We start from the raw sequence: 19,199 nt of genomic DNA on the forward strand, positions 1-19,199 counted from the left end.
GTTAGCATTAAGATGTGTTTTGTCCTAGGATCTAGGTAACAGTGCCACCAAATACCACCCTTCATCTTGTGTTTACCGAAGGATGTTCAGCTCCTCCTCTCCTCCCCCCCCCCCCCCCCCCCCCAATGCAGAGGCTGTGGTGTGAGATTTCCCCCGTTGCTTCCCAGGCTAGTAGTGGGTTTCTACTCTGTTGGTTACCACTTCAGCTTCTAACTCATATTGAATGAGAAGAAAAGGTTGTTTAGTGTTAAAGTTATATAGTCCGTGGCTTGAATTCAGAATGCAGAAGAGAGACTATAATTTAAGTAGTTTGATTTTTACCCATGAAAATTTTAAAAGATTTGGTCATATTCAAAGTGCTCATTTATTTTTATATTTAGGCATGGACATAATAAATCTATTTTCATGAGTATTTAATCTATAAAAGAATTCAGGATTGAACTTTTTATGCATAGTCTTAACTACTCTATATTCTAACGGACATAATCACCCTCATAAAGATAAAACTAAATAGATACATTATTGCATGAGGAATAGTATAAGTGAGAATGCAGAGGATAATGACATTTTCAATTTAATTCAACTTTCATTGAGAACCTATGGTGTGCTATATACTGTGCTGGAAACTTAGTATTGAAAAAAATGAGAATTAATAAGATTTAATTTCAGTCCTCAAAAGATTAATAGAATAGATAATATTGTCGAGAGAACTGTATCAGTTGCTGCATAATGAACTACTCCGCACCTTAGGATAAGAAAAATTGCCCTGGTATATACTATCTAATAGAGGGAATATGCTAATTGACCATCACTCCATCACAAAGATGGCTGCACCCACAGCTGAGGCCAAGTTCTCATAAGGAGCCTTAACGAGCAATCAGCAGGGACCTGAGGCTACTCCCTCCGCCCCCAGTGGGCTTCACAGGGGACCTCAGGCCGTGTCCCCCACCCGTCAGGGCTTGACAGGGGATCTCAGGCCACACCCCCCGCTCAGCAGGGCTTGATGGGGGACCTCAAGGTGCACTTCCCATCCTGGTGCTGGGCTAGGGGACCTCAGGCTGCTCCCCATGCCCCAGCACCAGGCCAGGGGACCTCAGGCCGCGCCCCCCACCAGGTGGGGCTTGACAGGGGACTTCAGGCCACGCCCCCCAACCCGGCACCAGGACGGGGGACCTCAGGCTGCACCCCCCACCCCAGCACTGGGCCAGGGGACCTGAGGCTGCGCCCCCCTACCTGGCAGGGCTTGACAGGGGACCTCCGGCCGTGCTCCCCACCCAGCAGGGCTTGATGAGGGACCTGAGGCTGCACCCCCCTTCTGATGGGGCTTGACGGGGGACCTGAGGCTGTGCCCCCCTCCCAGTGCCAGGCTGGGGGACCTGAGGCTGCACCCCCCTTCTGGCAGGGCTTGACGGGGGACCTCAAGGCACGCCCCCCTGCCCCGGTCTAGGCTGGGGGACCTCAGGCCATACCCCCTGCCCTGGTGCCAGGCCAGGGGACCTGAGGCTACTTCCCCTGCCCGGCGGGGCTTGACAAGGGTGGGACCGGCTGGGTCTGGATCTAGCCCAATTGGGGGGGGGGGGGCAGGTATGGGTCTCACGTGATTTTGAGGCGCATGTGGGTAGGTGGGGACTTGACTCTGGGTCCAATGGTATGCCCCAGACTCTGACAGGAGGAAGGTTTTCATATACATTTTACTAATTTTCTCTCATCTCTGACACTTCTATTATAGAGAAAGGGCAAAAAGCGATATTAAATTATTTCCTCTAATTAATCCCTTTAATGTGCATGAATTTCATGCACCAGGCCACTAGTAAACTATAAAAGACTCAGTGGCTGTTATTGCTCAGCCATCCCTAGATGGGCGAGATGATTCTTCAGGTCTTAGCTAGACTCAGTCACGTGTCTGTCACCAACTCAGGATCATGTAAACATCTCTGTTCATCCCAAGCTCTTGCATGTTTGCCCATCTGTAGATGGATCTAGGGCAGGGGTCCTCAAACTTTTTAAACAGGGGGCCAGTTCACTGTCCCTCAGACCGTTGGAGGGCCAGACTATAGTTTTAAAAAAACTATGAACAAATTCCTATGCACACTGCACATATCTTATTTTGAAGTAAAAAAACGGCAAAAACACCCGCATGTGGCCCACGGGCCGTAGTTTGAGGACGCCTGATCTAGGAGGACCTCAGCTAGGCCACAGGGCTCTCCTCCTTATAGTTTCTCCTCCTCTCTCAGGCTGGCATTCCTTTCTCGGGCCGGGGGGCGGGGGGCGGTGGGGAGGAGGAGGGCAGGGCTCCTCAGGCTTAGGCTCAGAAATGGCACATCGGCACTTCTGCTCAGTCTGTTCACCCACGTAAGTCACCAGGCCACAGATTGAAGAGGCGAAGAGATAAATCCCACCTCCTCATGGAAGGATCTGCTAAGTCACATTGCAAGGGGTGTGTCAGTCCAGGAAGGGAAGCAATTGAGGCTGATTAACCATCAATGTACCTCTCCTAGGGTAGTTTGTAGGCAGTTTTGCAGAAGGGACAAAGCCTATTGTAGGTCTTGCATATAGTGATTGTGGCCATAGCATAGAGAGGCTCATACTTCTGCCCTAGGAAGTTGGGTGTTGTCCTTTGGATAGAGGGAGCCATATAGGTTTCAAGCCAGCAGGAATGCCTGTATAAACTTCATTACTTTTTTTCTATAGGTTGTTCTGGGAACAGAATGAATTCAAGGTGAGAAAAACAGTGATGGGGGATTCGATGCTATTGCAAAATTCTAGGCTGTGGGGATGATTATGAAGGCCAAACTAAAGCTATGAGGAGTGTATTCCTTCAAGTGTGGTAAACCTGTGCATGGGAATCACTCACTCACACAAACACTTAGGAGCCAGGCACTGTATTACGCATTTGAGAAACGTCAGTGAGTATTTCCCTATGTCACGAAGGCTTCTTGGGGAGCTCTTGCACAACGTGCACTTTACTCATGGATCCCACTGGTAGGCCTGCAGATAAGTAGAGAGGAATAGTAATCCAGTGTTACATAGTGAAGAAATCATGGTTAGTGATCTGGTGATGTAAAATATGTCTGTTTTGGCTGTTTATTTTCTCTAATATACTTAATTACCAAAGTTTTAATGTATTAAAAGCTGTTATATTGGTTAATAGAAAAAATAATGAAAGAGGAGCCTGAGTAAATTTTGTGATTTTCATGCATCTGTCCCTGACCTATTATAGTGTGTGTCTGTCAAGGTAATTCAGAAGCTTATGTATTAATTTTAAAATTTACCGTATCCCATTTTAGCATATTTAGATCTTTGCTGAATTCAAAAATAGTGTGAGAAAAAAGTATTTGAAAAATACGTTTTCTTTTTTTTTAATCCTCACCCAAGGATATGTTTTTATTGATTTTGAGAGAGAGAGAGAGAGAGAGAGAGAGAGAGAGAGAGAGAGATATCAGTTGCTTCACATACATGCCCCGACCGGGAATGAACCCACATCCTAGGTATGTGCCCTGACCAGGAATTGAACACATAACCTTTTGGAGTACAGGACGACACTCCAGCTAACTGAGCCACCTGTCCAAGGCTAAAAAAGGAATCTTATTGCATATGTTAGAATATGTAGGAATAGTGATTAATTTGCAAACAAATATACAAATTTTAAATTTAGTTTTACCTTTAAAAATCTTTAAAAATAAATATACTGCTTTCAGAAAATATTTGCTGTTCTTAGTAAACGACTTAGAGCAAGTATTCTGTTCCTGCCAAACCCCATTATGATGCATTTAATTTCTCAGAGGAAACCTATACAGTTGTTTTCGAGCTTAAATGCTAACCCAGTGTGGTTTTTGGCTTCTTTGAGACCTCTAATAATGGCATAGCCCTGGATATTGTGACTTGTGGAGTAATTTATTGAAGCCTCTCTGGTATTCCCTGCATCTTAGAGATGCTTTCTGGGCAGTGCTATGTTAATGTATTTGACTATTTTTCTCAGAAGAATAGTGATTTCTGGAAGTTTGAACATTCTTAACAGAGGTTGACAAACAGCAGAGGGCTACAGATAAGCTGATTTTTCTACCCGAGCTTAATGAAGATTTTAACCTTTTTGAAATTGTAATTGGGACTTGGAGGTTAGGATACATGCATACACCTAGTTTGTATGTAACTCTTTCCTCCTGTCTAGATGATGACCTTCTTAAGAATAGGGCCATATTGTGTCCCTTATAATATAGGTTCTGGCTCATAACAGTGTGTCTAGTGATTATTGTAGTTTATGGTTATTATATTTTAAAATGTATTTTTATTGATTTCAGCAAGGAAGGGAGAGGGAGAGAAAGATAGAAATATCAATGATGAGAGAGATACTAGTAATTATTGATCGGCTGCCTCCTGCACACCCCCTACTGAGGATCGAGCCTGCAATCCATGCATGTGTCCTTGACCATAATCAAACCCGGGACCGTTCAGTTCACAGGCCAATACTCTAGCCACTGACTGAGACAAATCAGCTAGGGCTGTGGTTTATGATTATTTAAGTGTCATTTCTTTGGGTAAACCTCAGGAGTTTAGAGCCTGTGGCTGCCATCCCCCCCCCCCCCCCCCCGCCATGGTGGAGAGTGCCTCTCGCCATGTGCTCAGTTGGGGAAGGGTTCTCCACACAGGATGAATCTTGATGAACTGAGCCAAGCAAGAGGAGTCTGATTTCCAGGCTTTATTAGTCATGCCTTTGTGAAGCACTGCTGGAGAGTCATTGAAGGAAGCCCTTGAAGGTAGCTTTCTGGGAGGGGTGGGGGGAATTCTCTTACTCTTAGATACGGGAGGAGAAAAGTCTCTAGGTGCTTCTGGGTGTGGTCTGCCATGCTGCCTTTGGAGACCTGGAACAACAGTGGCCACATCGGGGCATCATGAAGTGAGCCTACGTAAGAAGAAGGTCAACATACACCTTTCCCTGCTACCCAAACAAGAGTGTTCCTGTGACACCTTTCATAAGCCCAAATGGTATAAAGTGAAGAAGCAATTACCATTAATTTATATGGGAAAATTTTTAGCATTCCCAGACCCAGAAATAACCTACCAAATCATAGCAAATACACTTAATTACTTCCTGTTTTGGGCTCTCTTAAGTTTTTCTGATACCTTAGGACACATGTTGCTAATGGGTGCACAAACTAACTCAACGTAAAGCACAGATGCTCACAGACACAATACAAAGCTATGGTGGGACGATGCTGAGAGGCTGTGTTTCCCAGGGAAGGAGCCTGGTGGTGGTGAGCGCTGCCTCTGTGATGACTGGCTGCAAAACAAATGCTGAATGCTATTTTCACTTAAAAAAATTATTGATTTTTGAGGGGGGTGGTAGAGAGAGAGATCTCAATTAACACTTAACTTATGCATTCATTGGTTGATTCTTATAATTGCCCTGACTGGGGATTGAACCCGCAACCTTGGCATATTGGGATGATGCTCTAACCAATTGAGATACCTGGCCAGGCCTCACTTTTCACCTTTTTTCTTTTGTTAATCCTCACCCAAGGATATTTTTCCCATTGATTTTTAAAAAGAGAGGGAGGGAGGGAGGGAGGTGGGGGGTGGGGAGAGAGAGAGAAAAATAGAGAAAAATTGATGTGAGACACATGGGTTGGTTGCCTCCTGCATGTGCCGCAACCATGTGAAGATCGAACCTGCAATCCAGGTATGTGCCCTTGACTGGGAATCAAACCTGTAGCCATTTGGTGCACTGGCTGACACCCTAACCACTGAACCACATGTGGCAGCGCTCACCTTCTTTCATAAAGTTGAAAACTCTTTGGATTTCCTTTGGTTAGCGAAAACAGCTACTCACTAATGTAGGTCTTTCATAAAAGTGAAGTGGCATAACCTGAACTTTCGAAAAGCAGGGCATACCTGTAAAGAGGCCAGATGGCCAGCTGGAAGGAGCAGGGACTGTGAACCACTGGATCAGTCAACCCCAGTGGTCTGTGTCCGTCCTCTTTAGCCTGCCTGCGAAGTTCAGCAGAAGGAAAGCCTATTTAACACGTGGCTGGCAAAAAGGAAGGCGTTCTGTGTATTAGGTAAGTGCTGCTAAAGAACAGATTCCAGTAGTAGCTGTTAGCCTGCACCCGCCTTTCTTTCCCACTCAAACACTCTGGCCCCAGGGTAGAAGACTGAGATCTGGTGCAATAAAATGAATGCATTGTATTCCATCTTCATGAACTAGTAGGTGGTATGGGCAGGTCTGGACTATTTCTGAGGTCTTGACTATTTCTATTCCAAGGAAAACAGGAAATGGGGGTGGTTTGAGGGCATCGTCCCCGGTGGATGCATTGTCACTTATAAAAGCTTACTCCGTGGTGAGAGCTCAGATGTGATTGTCCATCAGGGATAAGTGAGTTCTGGGATGGATCCTCCCCGCATGGCTGTCCCATTGGAGAATAGTTTCTTAGTCTTATTATTGGCACTGTGGGCCAGATAATTATTTATTGCACAGGCTGTCATGTGCATTTTAGTATGTTTAGCAGCATTCCTGACCTCTACTCACCAGTAGTTCTCCCCCTTGTGACCACCAAAAATGTCTCCAGAAATAGCCAAATACCCCTTGGGAGGCAAAATCACACATACACACACACACACACACACACACACCCCACCATGTGAACCAGTGTGGTAGAGAAGGGATTGCTTCTTTTATTTAATATGTAAACTGTCTTCTGAGTGAGGCTTCATTTTGTAGATGTTCATAGAAAAAGCCAGGAATTCACACTTCGCTTGAACCTGGGAACAGTCTACATGAAAAGACAATGCAGATGTGAGCAGAACAAAGTCTCAATACAACTGTATGAATGGGGCAAGTTGATTGGTTCCAATTTTATTTTTAAAAGCAAGTATTAACTAAAATATTATGGGCTGGTAAGTACAATAAATGGTTTTTTTACAAAATGACTAAATTCTCACCCTGGTCAGTGTGGCTCAGTGGTTGGAGTGTCGGCCCATTCAGGGAAGGGTTCGTGTTCGATTCCCAGTCAAGGGCACATACCTGGGTTGCAGGATCAACCCCCTCCTCAGTTGGGACATGTGTGGAGGCAACCAGTCCATGTGTCTGTCTCATATCAATGTTTCTCTCCCTCCTTCCCTCCCTCCCTCCCTTCCTCCCTCCCTCCCACTCTACCTAGAATCAATGGGAAAATATCCTTGGGTAAGAATTAACAAAACAAAAAGATTGAATTCTCTCCACATGCCTCTGATTGAAATGTTGGTGTCCATTTGCATGCTGGGAAACAGGATCTTTTTTTTTTTCTTCCCCTTTTTGTATCCCCAGGGTTTTATATGCAGGCCTCGGGCATCGGAAATGCCCTATGTAGTAAATAATAAATGTTCGAATGCTTGTTGCCAATGTATTGACTCCCTGAAACACACTTCCGTGAAATTTTAAAATAAAATCAAACAAGCGTTAAGACCTCTTTAAAGTAGCAAAGATACTGTAGTTTGCAGCATTAAAGTAAGGTAGTGAATTGTGACAGTTGTGGTCCTCCTTCCTCTGTGGTAACCACTCGTCCAGTTACCACGTCTGTTAACTCAACTTCAAAGTAAAGATGTCTCTATATCTTTACTGATATTTCAGGAGTTCCAGCCACTAGCTTCTTCTGCCTAAGCTCATCGCACCAGTCCATTCTCCTCCTCCTTCAATCCATTTTCCTCATAAGGCAGTCAAAGCACACTTCTTTAAAAGTGAACACTTGGAGACACTTAGGTGTCATTTCCCCAGCTTAGAACCCTTCAGTGCTTCTCTTGTCCTTGGGACATAATCCAGAATCCTTACTCTAATGTTCATGACCCTGAACACGGACTGCCCTTTGCCTCTCCTCCCTTGTCACCCTTAGCTCTCTCCTTTCTCCCTTTGCCAAACTTCTGTTTCTTCAGATCCTTTCTCTTGCCATCTTGCTATCTTAGGGTCCTGAAGCTGCGGTTGCTCCTGCCTGACATCGTCTTAACTCCTCTTTGCTTGGGCAATTCTGATTTAGCTTCCAAGTCTTAGACTAAGGATCGCTTTCTGAGAGAGCAGTGCCCTGGACTTCTTTAAACAGAGTTCACTCCCTGTTACATCTATTCTTCCTCTCGATATTCTGTTTTCTTTTCAGAGCCCTTCTCACGACTTGCATGTAAGCATTTCTCTGTGCATTTGTATAAAATCTGCCCTCACTGGATAACGTGCTCTGCAAAGTAGGTGTATGTCTGTTTTCTTCTTTGATATAGGATCCATCTTAGTATTTGTCTAGCACATAGTACAATTGCAGTAGCTATTTTTGTGCATAAAGCTGAATTCTCCTTGCAAGATGACAACATACTGGGCTAACAATATAAATTTATATTACACCGTCCCCATGTTGAGTCTTTAGGCCTGGGCAAGCATTTGCTATTGGAAGACACTAGGAATGATTTGTTCTTGCTTCCCATAGAATGGCGTTTTAGGTAGCATACCATACATGAAAACTAGTGACTGGCAAGGTACGTGATTGCTGCTCTCCCTGACAGATAGTAAAACAATGAGTATGAACGTGGTTAGGCAGCTTCTCAACCTATCCAGAACGAGGAAAGAAACCCAAGACTGTAAACATAATATTCTTATCTGTTTATTAATTGCTTTAGAGTTTATTCAGATTGTTGAAAACCATGAGTCATTGCTTAGTTGCATTTTGGCCAATAGGATTTCAGTATGCAGTGCACGAATATAAACTCTTGGATTGGCTTAACTACCTCTGATGTCACAATTTACCCATTAGGAAGTCATAATTTTCTTGAAATCACATTGTACTAACAACTCCTGTTTCATTGTAAGAAAGGTTATCTACACAAAATAAAAATACTGGAAGGAGCAAGATATCTTTGATCCATGCAGACCTTTTCCATTGATGTGCTTTGATTATCACCTGTGAACAATTGAAGCTAGCTTTTTTTTGACTTTCTTTTATACTTGACGTTTTGTTGTTCATGTTTGTCAGTTAATAGGCAAATGGAGGAATGAGCCTACTTAGAATTACTCCTTCAACTCATAGTTCTGTTTCATCTCGACTCCTGAGGCTCAGCATCTTCCTGCTGCTTAGCCTTCCTGACTCCAAAGGAAAAGCCATTTGGACAGCCCACCTGAATATAACATTTCAGGTGGGAAACCGCATTATATCCGAACTAGGAGAGAGTGGAGTGTTCGGGAACCATTCTCCCCTGGAAAGGGTGTCTGGTGCGGTGGTACTTCCTGAAGGATGGAATCAGAATGCTTGTAATTCTATGACCAACTTCAGCAGGCCTCAGCAGGAAGACTCTTGGTTGGCCCTCATTGAACGGGGAGGCTGTACTTTTACACATAAAATCAACGTGGCAGCAGAGAAGGGAGCCAATGGTGTGATCATCTATAACTATCCAGGTACGGGCAACAAAGTATTTCCCATGTCTCACCAGGGAACGGGGAATACAGTCGCAGTGATGATAGGCAACTTGAAAGGCATGGAACTTCTGCACTTGATTCAGAAAGGAGTCTATGTGACGATCGTCATCGAAGTGGGGAGAATGCACATGCCATGGCTGAGCTATTACGTCATGTCTCTGTTCACCTTCCTGGCTCCCACAGTCGCCTACCTTTTCTTGTACTGCGCCTGGAGACCTAGAGCACCCAATTCTTCCACCAGGAGGCGAAGGCAGATAAAGGCCAATGTGAAGAAAGCAATTGCTCAGCTTCAACTGCGAGTGCTCAAAGATGGGGATAAGGAACTAGATCCCAATGAACACAGTTGTGTTGTTTGCTTTGACACATACAAACCCCAAGATGCAGTACGTATTTTAACTTGCAAACATTTTTTCCATAAGGCGTGCATTGACCCCTGGCTTTTAGCCCGGAGGACGTGCCCCATGTGCAAGTGTGACATTCTGAAAACTTAAGAAACCCAGAGAATTTTCTGAAGCTGTAACCAAGTCTTTTCAAAGATTAAAACTAGATGAGTTCTTTTAGCACTTTTTGTAGAGAGAAAATTCAACTCCAGCTTCTCTCCCCATGTACCAAAGAGGGTGAAATTTGTGTTTTTAAAATAAAACTCCCTATCACGCTCACCTATTTGAACTTGTTGTTTTTCTAATAAGTTTTAGTTGTTATACATTTTTGCTCTTATTTGAATAAGGACATTAGCATACCTTAAAAGCAAATTAGTCTTTACCTTCAAGTTACAATGTCACATTGATGTCACAGAGTTAGTCATAATATTTTAAAGGTTTTTATGTTAATTTTTATACTTTGTTACCATATTTTCTTTAACATTTGATATCTAATAATATCTCTGCTTAATAAACTTTATTATAGGATTAGACCTTGATTTAATAATCCATTAATTAATTTTATTAATAACTAAGGAATCTGGTTTCCAAAGGTACTAACTGGGTAGGCAGTATCCTATATAATGAAAGTGTAGTATGCAAAGTGTCCCCTCGACCAGGAGTTGTCTGGGAGTTTGACCAGGGGGTGGGGTAGCCCAGGGAAGGGAGGGAGGCACTGGCCGGCAGTGGCAGCAGGCAGCTGGGGGAAGGGAGGGAATACCTGGCCGGCAGCCGCTAGGGACCCTACCAGTGCATGAATTTTGTGCACTGAGCCTCTAATGTTCTTAATAATTATTTTAAACTAGATTAGTGCATGGGTAGGGTCCCTAGGCCTGGCTGGTGATCAGGGCCAATCAGGGCCTTCCAGCTGCCAGCTGGGGGCTCCCTTCCCTGGCAGCCGGCTGCTGGCCCGGGGCCTTCCTTCGTTCCGCGCCGCCCCCAGTGGTCAGCGTATGTCATAGCAAGCGATCGAACTCCTGGTCTCCTGGTCGAACTCCCAAGGGGACACTTTGCATATTAGGCTTTTATATAGAGAGAGATGATAGCACTTTTAGTTATGTAACTAAAACTATTTTAAATTGTGATAGGTCTCATTTAGGGCAGCATTGCAAAAAATCACCTTTGTTTACCAGAGCACTTTAAATCCTACCATAGTATGTTTCAGCTATGGTAATCAGATTTCCCTTCTAGAAATAAGCTAGCAAATGCTTTTCTTCTCAAAATACTGGTGTCTCTCTTTAATAATGTGGAAAGTAAAAGCTGAAATTTTCAGTTGCCCTTCTGAATTCTATCTTTGCTTTACTTTGCCTTTTACTCTTTTCAAGTATATGAATAAACCCCTGTGTAATCATGAGAGACTGAAAGATTTGGGTTACATTGTTTTGATGAAAATCTCTATTTATGGACAATATGTTGAACCACTGATGTCCCAGTTTGTGAGTCCACACACTTCATACTAACTATAGTGTCTTTTTAAAGAGTGGGTTGTATGGAAGTACAATCAGATTAATGGCCTTTGGTAAAGGAAATTGACCATTATGAGCTGAGCATTCCATGTCAGTGGTCTCTGATTCTACTTTTTGCTGGGCACACAGGGCCCTTTTCTCCTTCCTCTTTCCTACCTCACGTAATCACGCTGTTGCTTCACATTTCATAAGAAGTGCTAGCATCCATTGTTCTAGTGAGACCCAACCAAAAGTGTCTCTTAGCACCCTGTGCATAGAGGTCAGAGGCATTTATGTTCAAGGTCAAAATCCTTCACTGATTTCCTAGCTGGTGAAGAAGAACCACTGAAATATAAAACAACTAAATGTATAACAACTAAAGTGTGTGGCAGCACTAGTGACTGCCCATGTTTATTAGTTCACAGTCATTCTTTGGCTTGTATGTCATATGGTGCCATTGACATAAGTGTAGCTAACATATAGGCAGAGCTGACAGTGTGTATGTGAGGTCTTCCTTTAGGGATGTTTGTTGATTTTGACCACGCGTCCTCAAACTACGGCCCGCGGGCCACATGCGGGTGTTTTTGCTGTTTTGTTTTTTTACTTCAAAATAAGATATGTGCAGTGTGCATAGGAATTTGTTCATAGTTGTTTTTTTTTTTTAAGCTATAGTCCGGCCCTCCAACGGTCTGAGGGACAGTGAACTGGCCCCCTGTTTAAAAAGTTTGAGGACCCCTGATGACAAACATTTTATTAAAAACATCTATGGCCTTTGTAGTCACTGCTCTGGTTGATTTTAAGTGGGGACCTTGAAACTCTTCTTTTTAAAATCAGTAGCTACACTTTTGTTTACAGTGAGTTATACTAAACTAAAACTGTTGTATTTAAACTTTCCTACACCCTTCCTTTTCTTCCCTCAAAATATTATTAACAGATGTCAGGGTCTGCAGAGAAATGAGATTCACGTTTCTGTCTTTCCTGCTGTCATTCCTGAATCTGAGCAGTGTGTGAGGAAGTGAGGCTGATGTCATTTAACAGGATACCCTACTTTTAAAAACAAAATCCACACCACACTTCTGAGTAAGCTTTTAGTAAGCCAATTTAGTATAGTGGTTTACATGATAAGTAAAAAATTTGCATTTTAACCAAATGTGAGTTAAAAATGGTATTACAGAATTTGTCATTTTTACCATGTATTTGGTGGCAGTGCTAATTTTAAATTATTTTGTCAAAACTTGCCATTTTGTTGAAGATATTTCTTTTGAAGAAAAAATATAGTTATACTAGTGTCCTGGTGCATGGATCTGTGCACATTGAAAGGAAATTAATTAGAAGAAATATTTTAACCTTTTGCACTTGGATGTCGAGTGTGACTCGACATGGTTAGCATTAGAATAAAGGAATCGAGAAAAAAGCAAGCGAGTGCAAAGGGTTAATATTGCTGTTCGAGTCTTGCTAATGAAAAGAAAATAGGATTCTACTGAGCCTCCTATCTACCTACTCTAGGACTTCTGTGAAGATCAAATGAGATGAGGCACCAGAAAATACTTCACCAGCATTTGGTTAAACTGTAAAATGTTTGCACCTGGCTATAAAGCAAGTCGGGTTTCTGGGCTGAAGAAACTCTAAGGATGCTAGTTGCTAGGGAGAGGAAGCCGGGCATTGCTATGTGACATCATTACCCGGCGCCCACAGCCACCGTTTCCAGGCTGGGCTTGGCTGGAGTCTGCATTTTGCACCAAGGGGTCTCGGCAGCGTTGGCTGTGATTTGGTGGGGTGTCACTCTGGGGTGGTGGTGGGGCCTGTGTCCCACTTCGGGGAAGCTGAGTGTTGGTTTGTCAGCACCAGGTCCATGGTGCCGTTTATTTTTAAATGGCCAGTACTCATCATGGCAGCTCCTGCGTTGTTTGCCCCCTGGTGGTCAGTGCGCATCATAGCTACTGGTTGGACAGACACTTAGCCTTTTATATATAGAGACTAGAGGCCCACTGCATGAAATTTGTGCATGGGTAGGGTCCCCAGCGGTTGCTGGCTGGCAGCCCAGGCCTTCCTTCATTCCGCACTGCCCTCTGGTAGTCAGCGCACGTCATAGCAAACGATCGAACTCCAGGTCAGTCGAACTCCTGAGGGGAAACTTTGCATATTAGGCTTTTATATATATAGATAGCTTTCTTCCATATCCATATCCTTTTAGGTTTTAAAATGCATGTGTTGTATGAATTTTACACTTAACTAAAGGCCTGGTGCACGAAATTTGTGCACATGGGGGTTGTCCCTCAGCCCAGTCTGCACCCTCTCCAATCTGGGACCCCTCGAGGGATTCCGACTGCCCGTTTAGGCCCGATCCTATCGGGCGGTCGAACATCCCTCTCACAATCCAGGACTGCTGGCTCGTAACTTCTCGCCTTCCTGCCTTCCTGATTGCCCCTAACAACTTCTGCCTGCCAGCCTGATCACCCCCTAACCACTCCCCTGCCAGCCTGATTGATGCCTAACTGCCCTCCCCTGCAGGCATGGTCACCCCTAACTGCCCTCCCCTACAGGCCTGGTCCCCCTCAACTGCCCTTCCCTGCAGGCCCGGTCGCCCCCAACTTCCCTCCTCTGCTGGCCTGGTCACCCCTAACTGCCTTCCCCTGCAGGCTTGATTACCCTCAACTGCCCTCCCTTGCAGGCCTGTTCCCCCCCAACTTCTCTCCCCGCTGGCCTGATCGCCCTTGCAGGCCTGGTCCCTCCCCTGCTGGCCATCATGTGGTGGCCATCTTGTGTCCACATGGGGGCTGCCATCTTTGACCACATGGGGCAGCCATCTTGTGATGGTCAATTTGCATATTATTCTTTTATTAGATAGGATTTTTAGTTTAATTGTGGTATCTACTAACAGTATTTGCCACTCAGGGATGAAATCTAGCTTATAACAACTTAGAAAATCACCCATAACAACATTGAAACCTTCAAGCCAATACATTTTACAGGCTGCTCTGAGCTCTTATCTAATTGGCTGTTGCCTTTTATGTCATAATCACATCACCCAACAAACAGTAAGCAGTATCTAGAGTTACAGCAGTGAAACTAGGATTTTTTCCCCCCAATGTAAAGTTTTTCTCTCTCTGCCTCTAATAAAACATCTGCAACTCATACAACATCTTTAAGAATTTCTCACAAAAACATGCTGGAAGACGGTGGAACCTGTTTTCACCCAGAAGATTTTTTTCATGTTGTTATTTTAAATTGATTGCCAACAGATGTGGGAGCCATCTCTTTTCACTGGATTGGTCCTTTGCTTACTAGGCAGAGAGAGATGAATCTACTCCAGATTGGCACTCAGAGAAACAGCACTGCATCGACCTGGCTTGTGAAATTGACTCTTCTTTGGCTTCTTAGTCAGAACGGCTGCCAAGCCAGTGCTGTTTGGACCGCTTACATGAACATCTCATTCCATGTTGGGAATCGCATGCTGTCAGAGTTGGGGGAAACTGGAGTATTTGGAAGAAGCTCCACTTTGAAGAGAGTGTCAGGAGTTATTGTGCCGCCCGATGGAAAATCGCAATATGCCTGCAGTCCCAACACCAGCTTCAGCAGGTCAAAGAACGCAAAGGTGTGGCTCGCACTTATTGAACGGGGAGGTTGTCCTTTCACACAGAAAATTAAGGTGGCCGTTGAGAAGGGAGCCAGTGGAGTGATCATCTACAACTTCCCGGGAACCGGCAACCAGGTTTTCCCCATGTCTCACCAGGCCTTTGAAGACGTTGTGGTGGTGATGATTGGCAACTTAAAAGGCATGGAGATCCTGCATTTAATTCGGAAGGGAGTTCATGTCACAGTCATGGTGGAGATGGGGAGAAAACACATCATCTGGATGAATCACTATTTTGTCTCTTTTCTGATCGTCACCACCGCTACGTTCACGTATTTCGTCTTTTATCATATCCGAAGACTTTGGGTGGCAAGGGTTCAGAGCCGGAGATGGCTGCGCCTAGCAACAGATCTCAAGCTAGCATTTGGCCAGCTTCAGCTCCGGGTCCTGAAAGAAGGGGACGAGGAAGTCAGTCCCAACGGAGATAGCTGTGTAGTTTGCTTCGAACTCTACAAGCCTAACGACACAATTCGTATTCTGACCTGTAAACATTTTTTCCACAAGAATTGCATCGACCCCTGGATTCTGTCCCATGGGACATGCCCCATGTGCAAATGTGACATTCTTAATGCTTTGGGAATTCAAGTGGACGTTGAAGATGGAACCCAGTCCCTGCAAGTTCTGATGTCAAATGAATGGCCTGGTATTTTATCACCTAGTGAAGAGGGGACCACTAGTGAACTTACTCCTGCAAGGCCGTCCGATAAAGTGACCCACGTGGGAGAGGCGGAGGAGCGCCCCACTTCTCCGAACGACAGCCAGCCGAACTCGGCAGAAGACGTTCATCCTTCACCTTGATAGCATGACCTTTGAGGAAGCGGATTAAACCTGTTTGTCAAACCAGGTTCTAATACTGACAAGCAGTTTGCTTGAAGTGTGGTTTTGTGTCCTTTTTTGTTACTTTGGTAATTTTCTACATTCTTTGTCAAGCCCTAAAGACAGACAAAGAAAAAGAGGTCTAGCAGGATTTTAAAAAAAAAAAAATCTTTGCTAAATGTAACTGTTTGTCAATGTATGTTGCTCCTGTGAGTATAGATGCTTCTTTGTATGACACATGCATGTTAAAAGCAAGGACAAACTTTTCTCCATAGATGTTTTTTTGTATTATATACATTGACTTTATTTTAGTAAGGAAATTGTTAATATATTTGCATGTTCCTTATAATCCTAAAGCTATAAATTAAGCTTGAAAAACAAATTATCTTTGCTGTGCTAGGAAGAGTAAAATGTATCTTTTGATAGTTATAGTATAGTATAATTTGACCTCCATTGTGCTGTGTGTTTTTATTCTTGTCATAAAAATTTGCTTTATAGAATTTTATTCTTACTCTTGGCAAACAATTCTGTTCAAGCAATTAGTACATTTTATGTGATCTGCAATCTTAAAAGTAAAATGGTAGCACTCTTTAAGTGGCCAGCAAATATTTCAGTGCCCAATATTATCATAATTGTTACATGTTCATAGTGTGTAGAAAGGCTTAAATGATAAAGAATTCTTAAGATATTTAGTCATGGTGTATTTACTTCCTATATGTTTTGTATTACCCAATTTATTTTATTTTTTTGCCATTAAATAAAATATTCCAGATTATTTTGGAGATAAGTGTCACACTGTAGAATTTTAATATGACATTGTGGGATTCTGTTCATTTTGTTCACTGCATTTCCAGGAATATGGGGCAGAGCTGGACACTTGAATATGATTGAGTGAATGAATAATGATAAACACCTTTTTCATAATGTAACTATTATGTGTTAATCTGGAAAAACTGAGCAGTGTATCCCAATTGTAAATAATGGGACCCTAATCATGAAAATGTTCATCCTAAATCACTTTGACAAAACAGAAAATTACAATCATTAGCCCAGAATTCATTATTATAACTTAGCATGCATACTTTTAATGAGGAGCTTTGACCTCTCCAGGGCTGACAGTGAGTTTTGAATTTTTGTGCAACCCTGGAGGGAGATCTGTAAGTAATTTTGTGAGTTGCTCAGGGCTAACAATACAGGAATTCAGAGAGGGAGGCAGGAGTAGTACTTGTTTCTAAGAGCAGTGCCCAGGAAGACTATTTCAGAGAGGGAGGGACACAGCAAAAAGTGGGCAAATGACCAGGGGGGGCGTTATGCCTTGCTTGGTATGCACAGGCTTTTGTAGAGCCAACCCTGGGGAGGCTTGGACTTAGTTAATCACAGGAGCTGCTCTTTGAAAGGACTGCATAGCACCAGCATGGGAGGATTTAGCAGGAACACTGTTTTGAGTGTCTTGTTTAGTTTACTCTGGGAGAGGAAAGTCATTTCCTGAGAGACCAAGGATCACATGGGAGAAACAGGACACTGAGAACCCTTTGAGAGCCACTTCTGCTAGAATCAGCTCCTAAGCAAGATAAGCTGTCATTCTCCGACTGACTACTGTTGGTGTCTCTGGGGTTAGCATCTCCTGGGGGTGGCTGGTTGCCCAGATGAATCATTGAAACTCTAGATATGAATGAATGGGGTAGTTCTGTCAGTCCCCAAACCCGGGGACCGTTACAGCTCTGTGCACTCTTAGCACATTGACATGGGGCACATATTCCGTGATAGACCTAGCACTTGAAGAATTCGTCACTTACTCATCACACTAACATTGCCATTGCATTCTCTTTCCACCATTCCCCTGCACCCCCATCGGTTTCGCCTTTCCTTTGCCTTTTTTCTTTGCGTTGTTCATCACTGTCAGCTTTAAATCTGATTTGCCCTCATCTGTAAGAAATTAGCACGGGCACACTTTTATAATTAGATGTCCTTTGTTAACGCAGTGTGCTTATCTTGATTTGAGAATGTCCAATGGATGTTCTTCAAAGGGTGGTTAGAATCTATCTTTTAGGTGGGGAAGGAAAGGTCAAGTTAGTGGACTTGGGGCTGTCATTGCTGAGTGCCTGCCGTGTAGCAGGCAGTAGGCTAAGAGTTTTCCATAGCTGTTTCTCATCTCAGAACAAAACAGCAGTTTTATGCCTCAGAATGTTGAAAACAGATCAATAAACCACTTTTACTCTCGATTTAGTAACTAGGACCTGGAAATAGCACTGATATGTCAAATGTTAGGTACTGTTCACTATAGTTAGTTTTTACCTCGTGTAGTCTGTGGGCTACACTTTCTCTTGCACTTAGGGATGCAAATATATTTTGCCATAATGATATGGGACTATAATGTGAATTATTTTACTCCTAATGCCATTGTCATAATGGATTTCTCTTGCATTTCTCCTCTGTATATATTTTTGCATTCTCTGGTAGTAAAATTGATTCCCCATGCCCGCCTCGGCTAGGTAGGGGGCTGATGTTCCTTATAAAAATTAAACATTTTTTTATTACTGGGACAAATTAGGTTTAATATCTACTAAAGTGAAAATGATTCTAAAGCCCTTACCACTGATTGGGAGATTTCAGGTGAATTTATCTGTGCAGCTCCTTGTATTACAACACACTGATAGTATACCTGTCTCTTGCTATGGCATCATCATAATGCATTTGCCCTGCAGAGGGATATTGGTCAGCCACAGTATTTTCAATAATGTGAATACTTCAGAGGATGTAGTGAGCTAGAGATCTGGCATTTCTGATAGTATTTAAGCTTAGTGTACAGTTCAAGTGTTTTCTTCCTCTGCAAACTCCCTGGAGTTTGAAGCAGCACACAGGAGTCAAGGTGTGGGGAGGGTCAGAGTTTAGAGAAGCACCGAGGTAAAAAGAGGGAGGCTTCACACGGTTGATACTATGAACTGTCATTGAGGTCGCGAGGCCATGTACTTGCTCTGCTATTGGCGCCAGTTTCTGTGCTTTAGAATTCATTTGGTTTTGCATTTACTGCCTATTTTAATCATTTAATGCTAAGTGGTGAAAATAGGGTTATTGATTATTACAACTACCGGCACAGAACTGTCTTAAAATGCATACCTGGTTTTCTAAACCACAGGAATTTTGGGGGGAGGGGTGGGGGGTAACGTACTCCATGAAAACCTCCCATTTTCACAGCTACACTACAGTTTACGATACCTGTCTGCACAATTGTGCTGCCATTTTTGTCACACCTCCCAAGACACTGTGCCCCTTTATGATTTCAGCTGCGCACATGAATTTTCCTCTTCACTGTTGATGACCAAGGTAACCCTGATTTCAAACCTTGTCCATGTTTGTTAACATTCATCTCCCATTCAGTAACATTCCATTGTTGACACGTCAGGTTTTGTCATTTTTGAAAACTTCCCAACGTATAGCATCTTTTCCAGAATTCCATTCCTGAA

General features: G+C 43.4%; 3 protein-coding genes across 5 annotated transcripts in view; all 3 read left to right on the forward strand.

The window, feature by feature from the left end:
* The window catches only part of RNF133 (ring finger protein 133), a 45,187-nt gene extending 29,290 nt beyond the window's left edge, over positions 1 to 15,897 (forward strand). The window contains exon 2 of the mRNA XM_079786444.1: positions 14,528 to 15,897. Within this exon, the coding sequence (XP_079642570.1) occupies positions 14,584 to 15,717 (1,134 nt within the window). The 5' untranslated portion in view covers positions 14,528 to 14,583 and the 3' untranslated portion in view covers positions 15,718 to 15,897. The remainder of the gene's footprint in view (positions 1 to 14,527) is intronic.
* CADPS2 (calcium dependent secretion activator 2) overlaps positions 1 to 19,199 on the forward strand; it is a 484,731-nt gene that overhangs the window by 124,195 nt on the left and 341,337 nt on the right. The window lies entirely within an intron of this gene.
* RNF148 (ring finger protein 148) lies at positions 9,001 to 10,063 on the forward strand (the record flags this gene model as incomplete). Its single annotated transcript, XM_079786446.1, has 1 exon — positions 9,001 to 10,063. The coding sequence occupies one exon, from the start codon at positions 9,001 to 9,003 to the stop codon at positions 9,910 to 9,912; it is 912 nt and encodes a 303-aa protein (XP_079642572.1). The 3' UTR covers positions 9,913 to 10,063.

This window comes from Cnephaeus nilssonii (genome assembly GCF_951640355.1).
Source record: "Cnephaeus nilssonii genome assembly, chromosome: 12".
In the NCBI taxonomy this organism is placed as follows: domain Eukaryota; kingdom Metazoa; phylum Chordata; class Mammalia; order Chiroptera; family Vespertilionidae; genus Cnephaeus; species Cnephaeus nilssonii.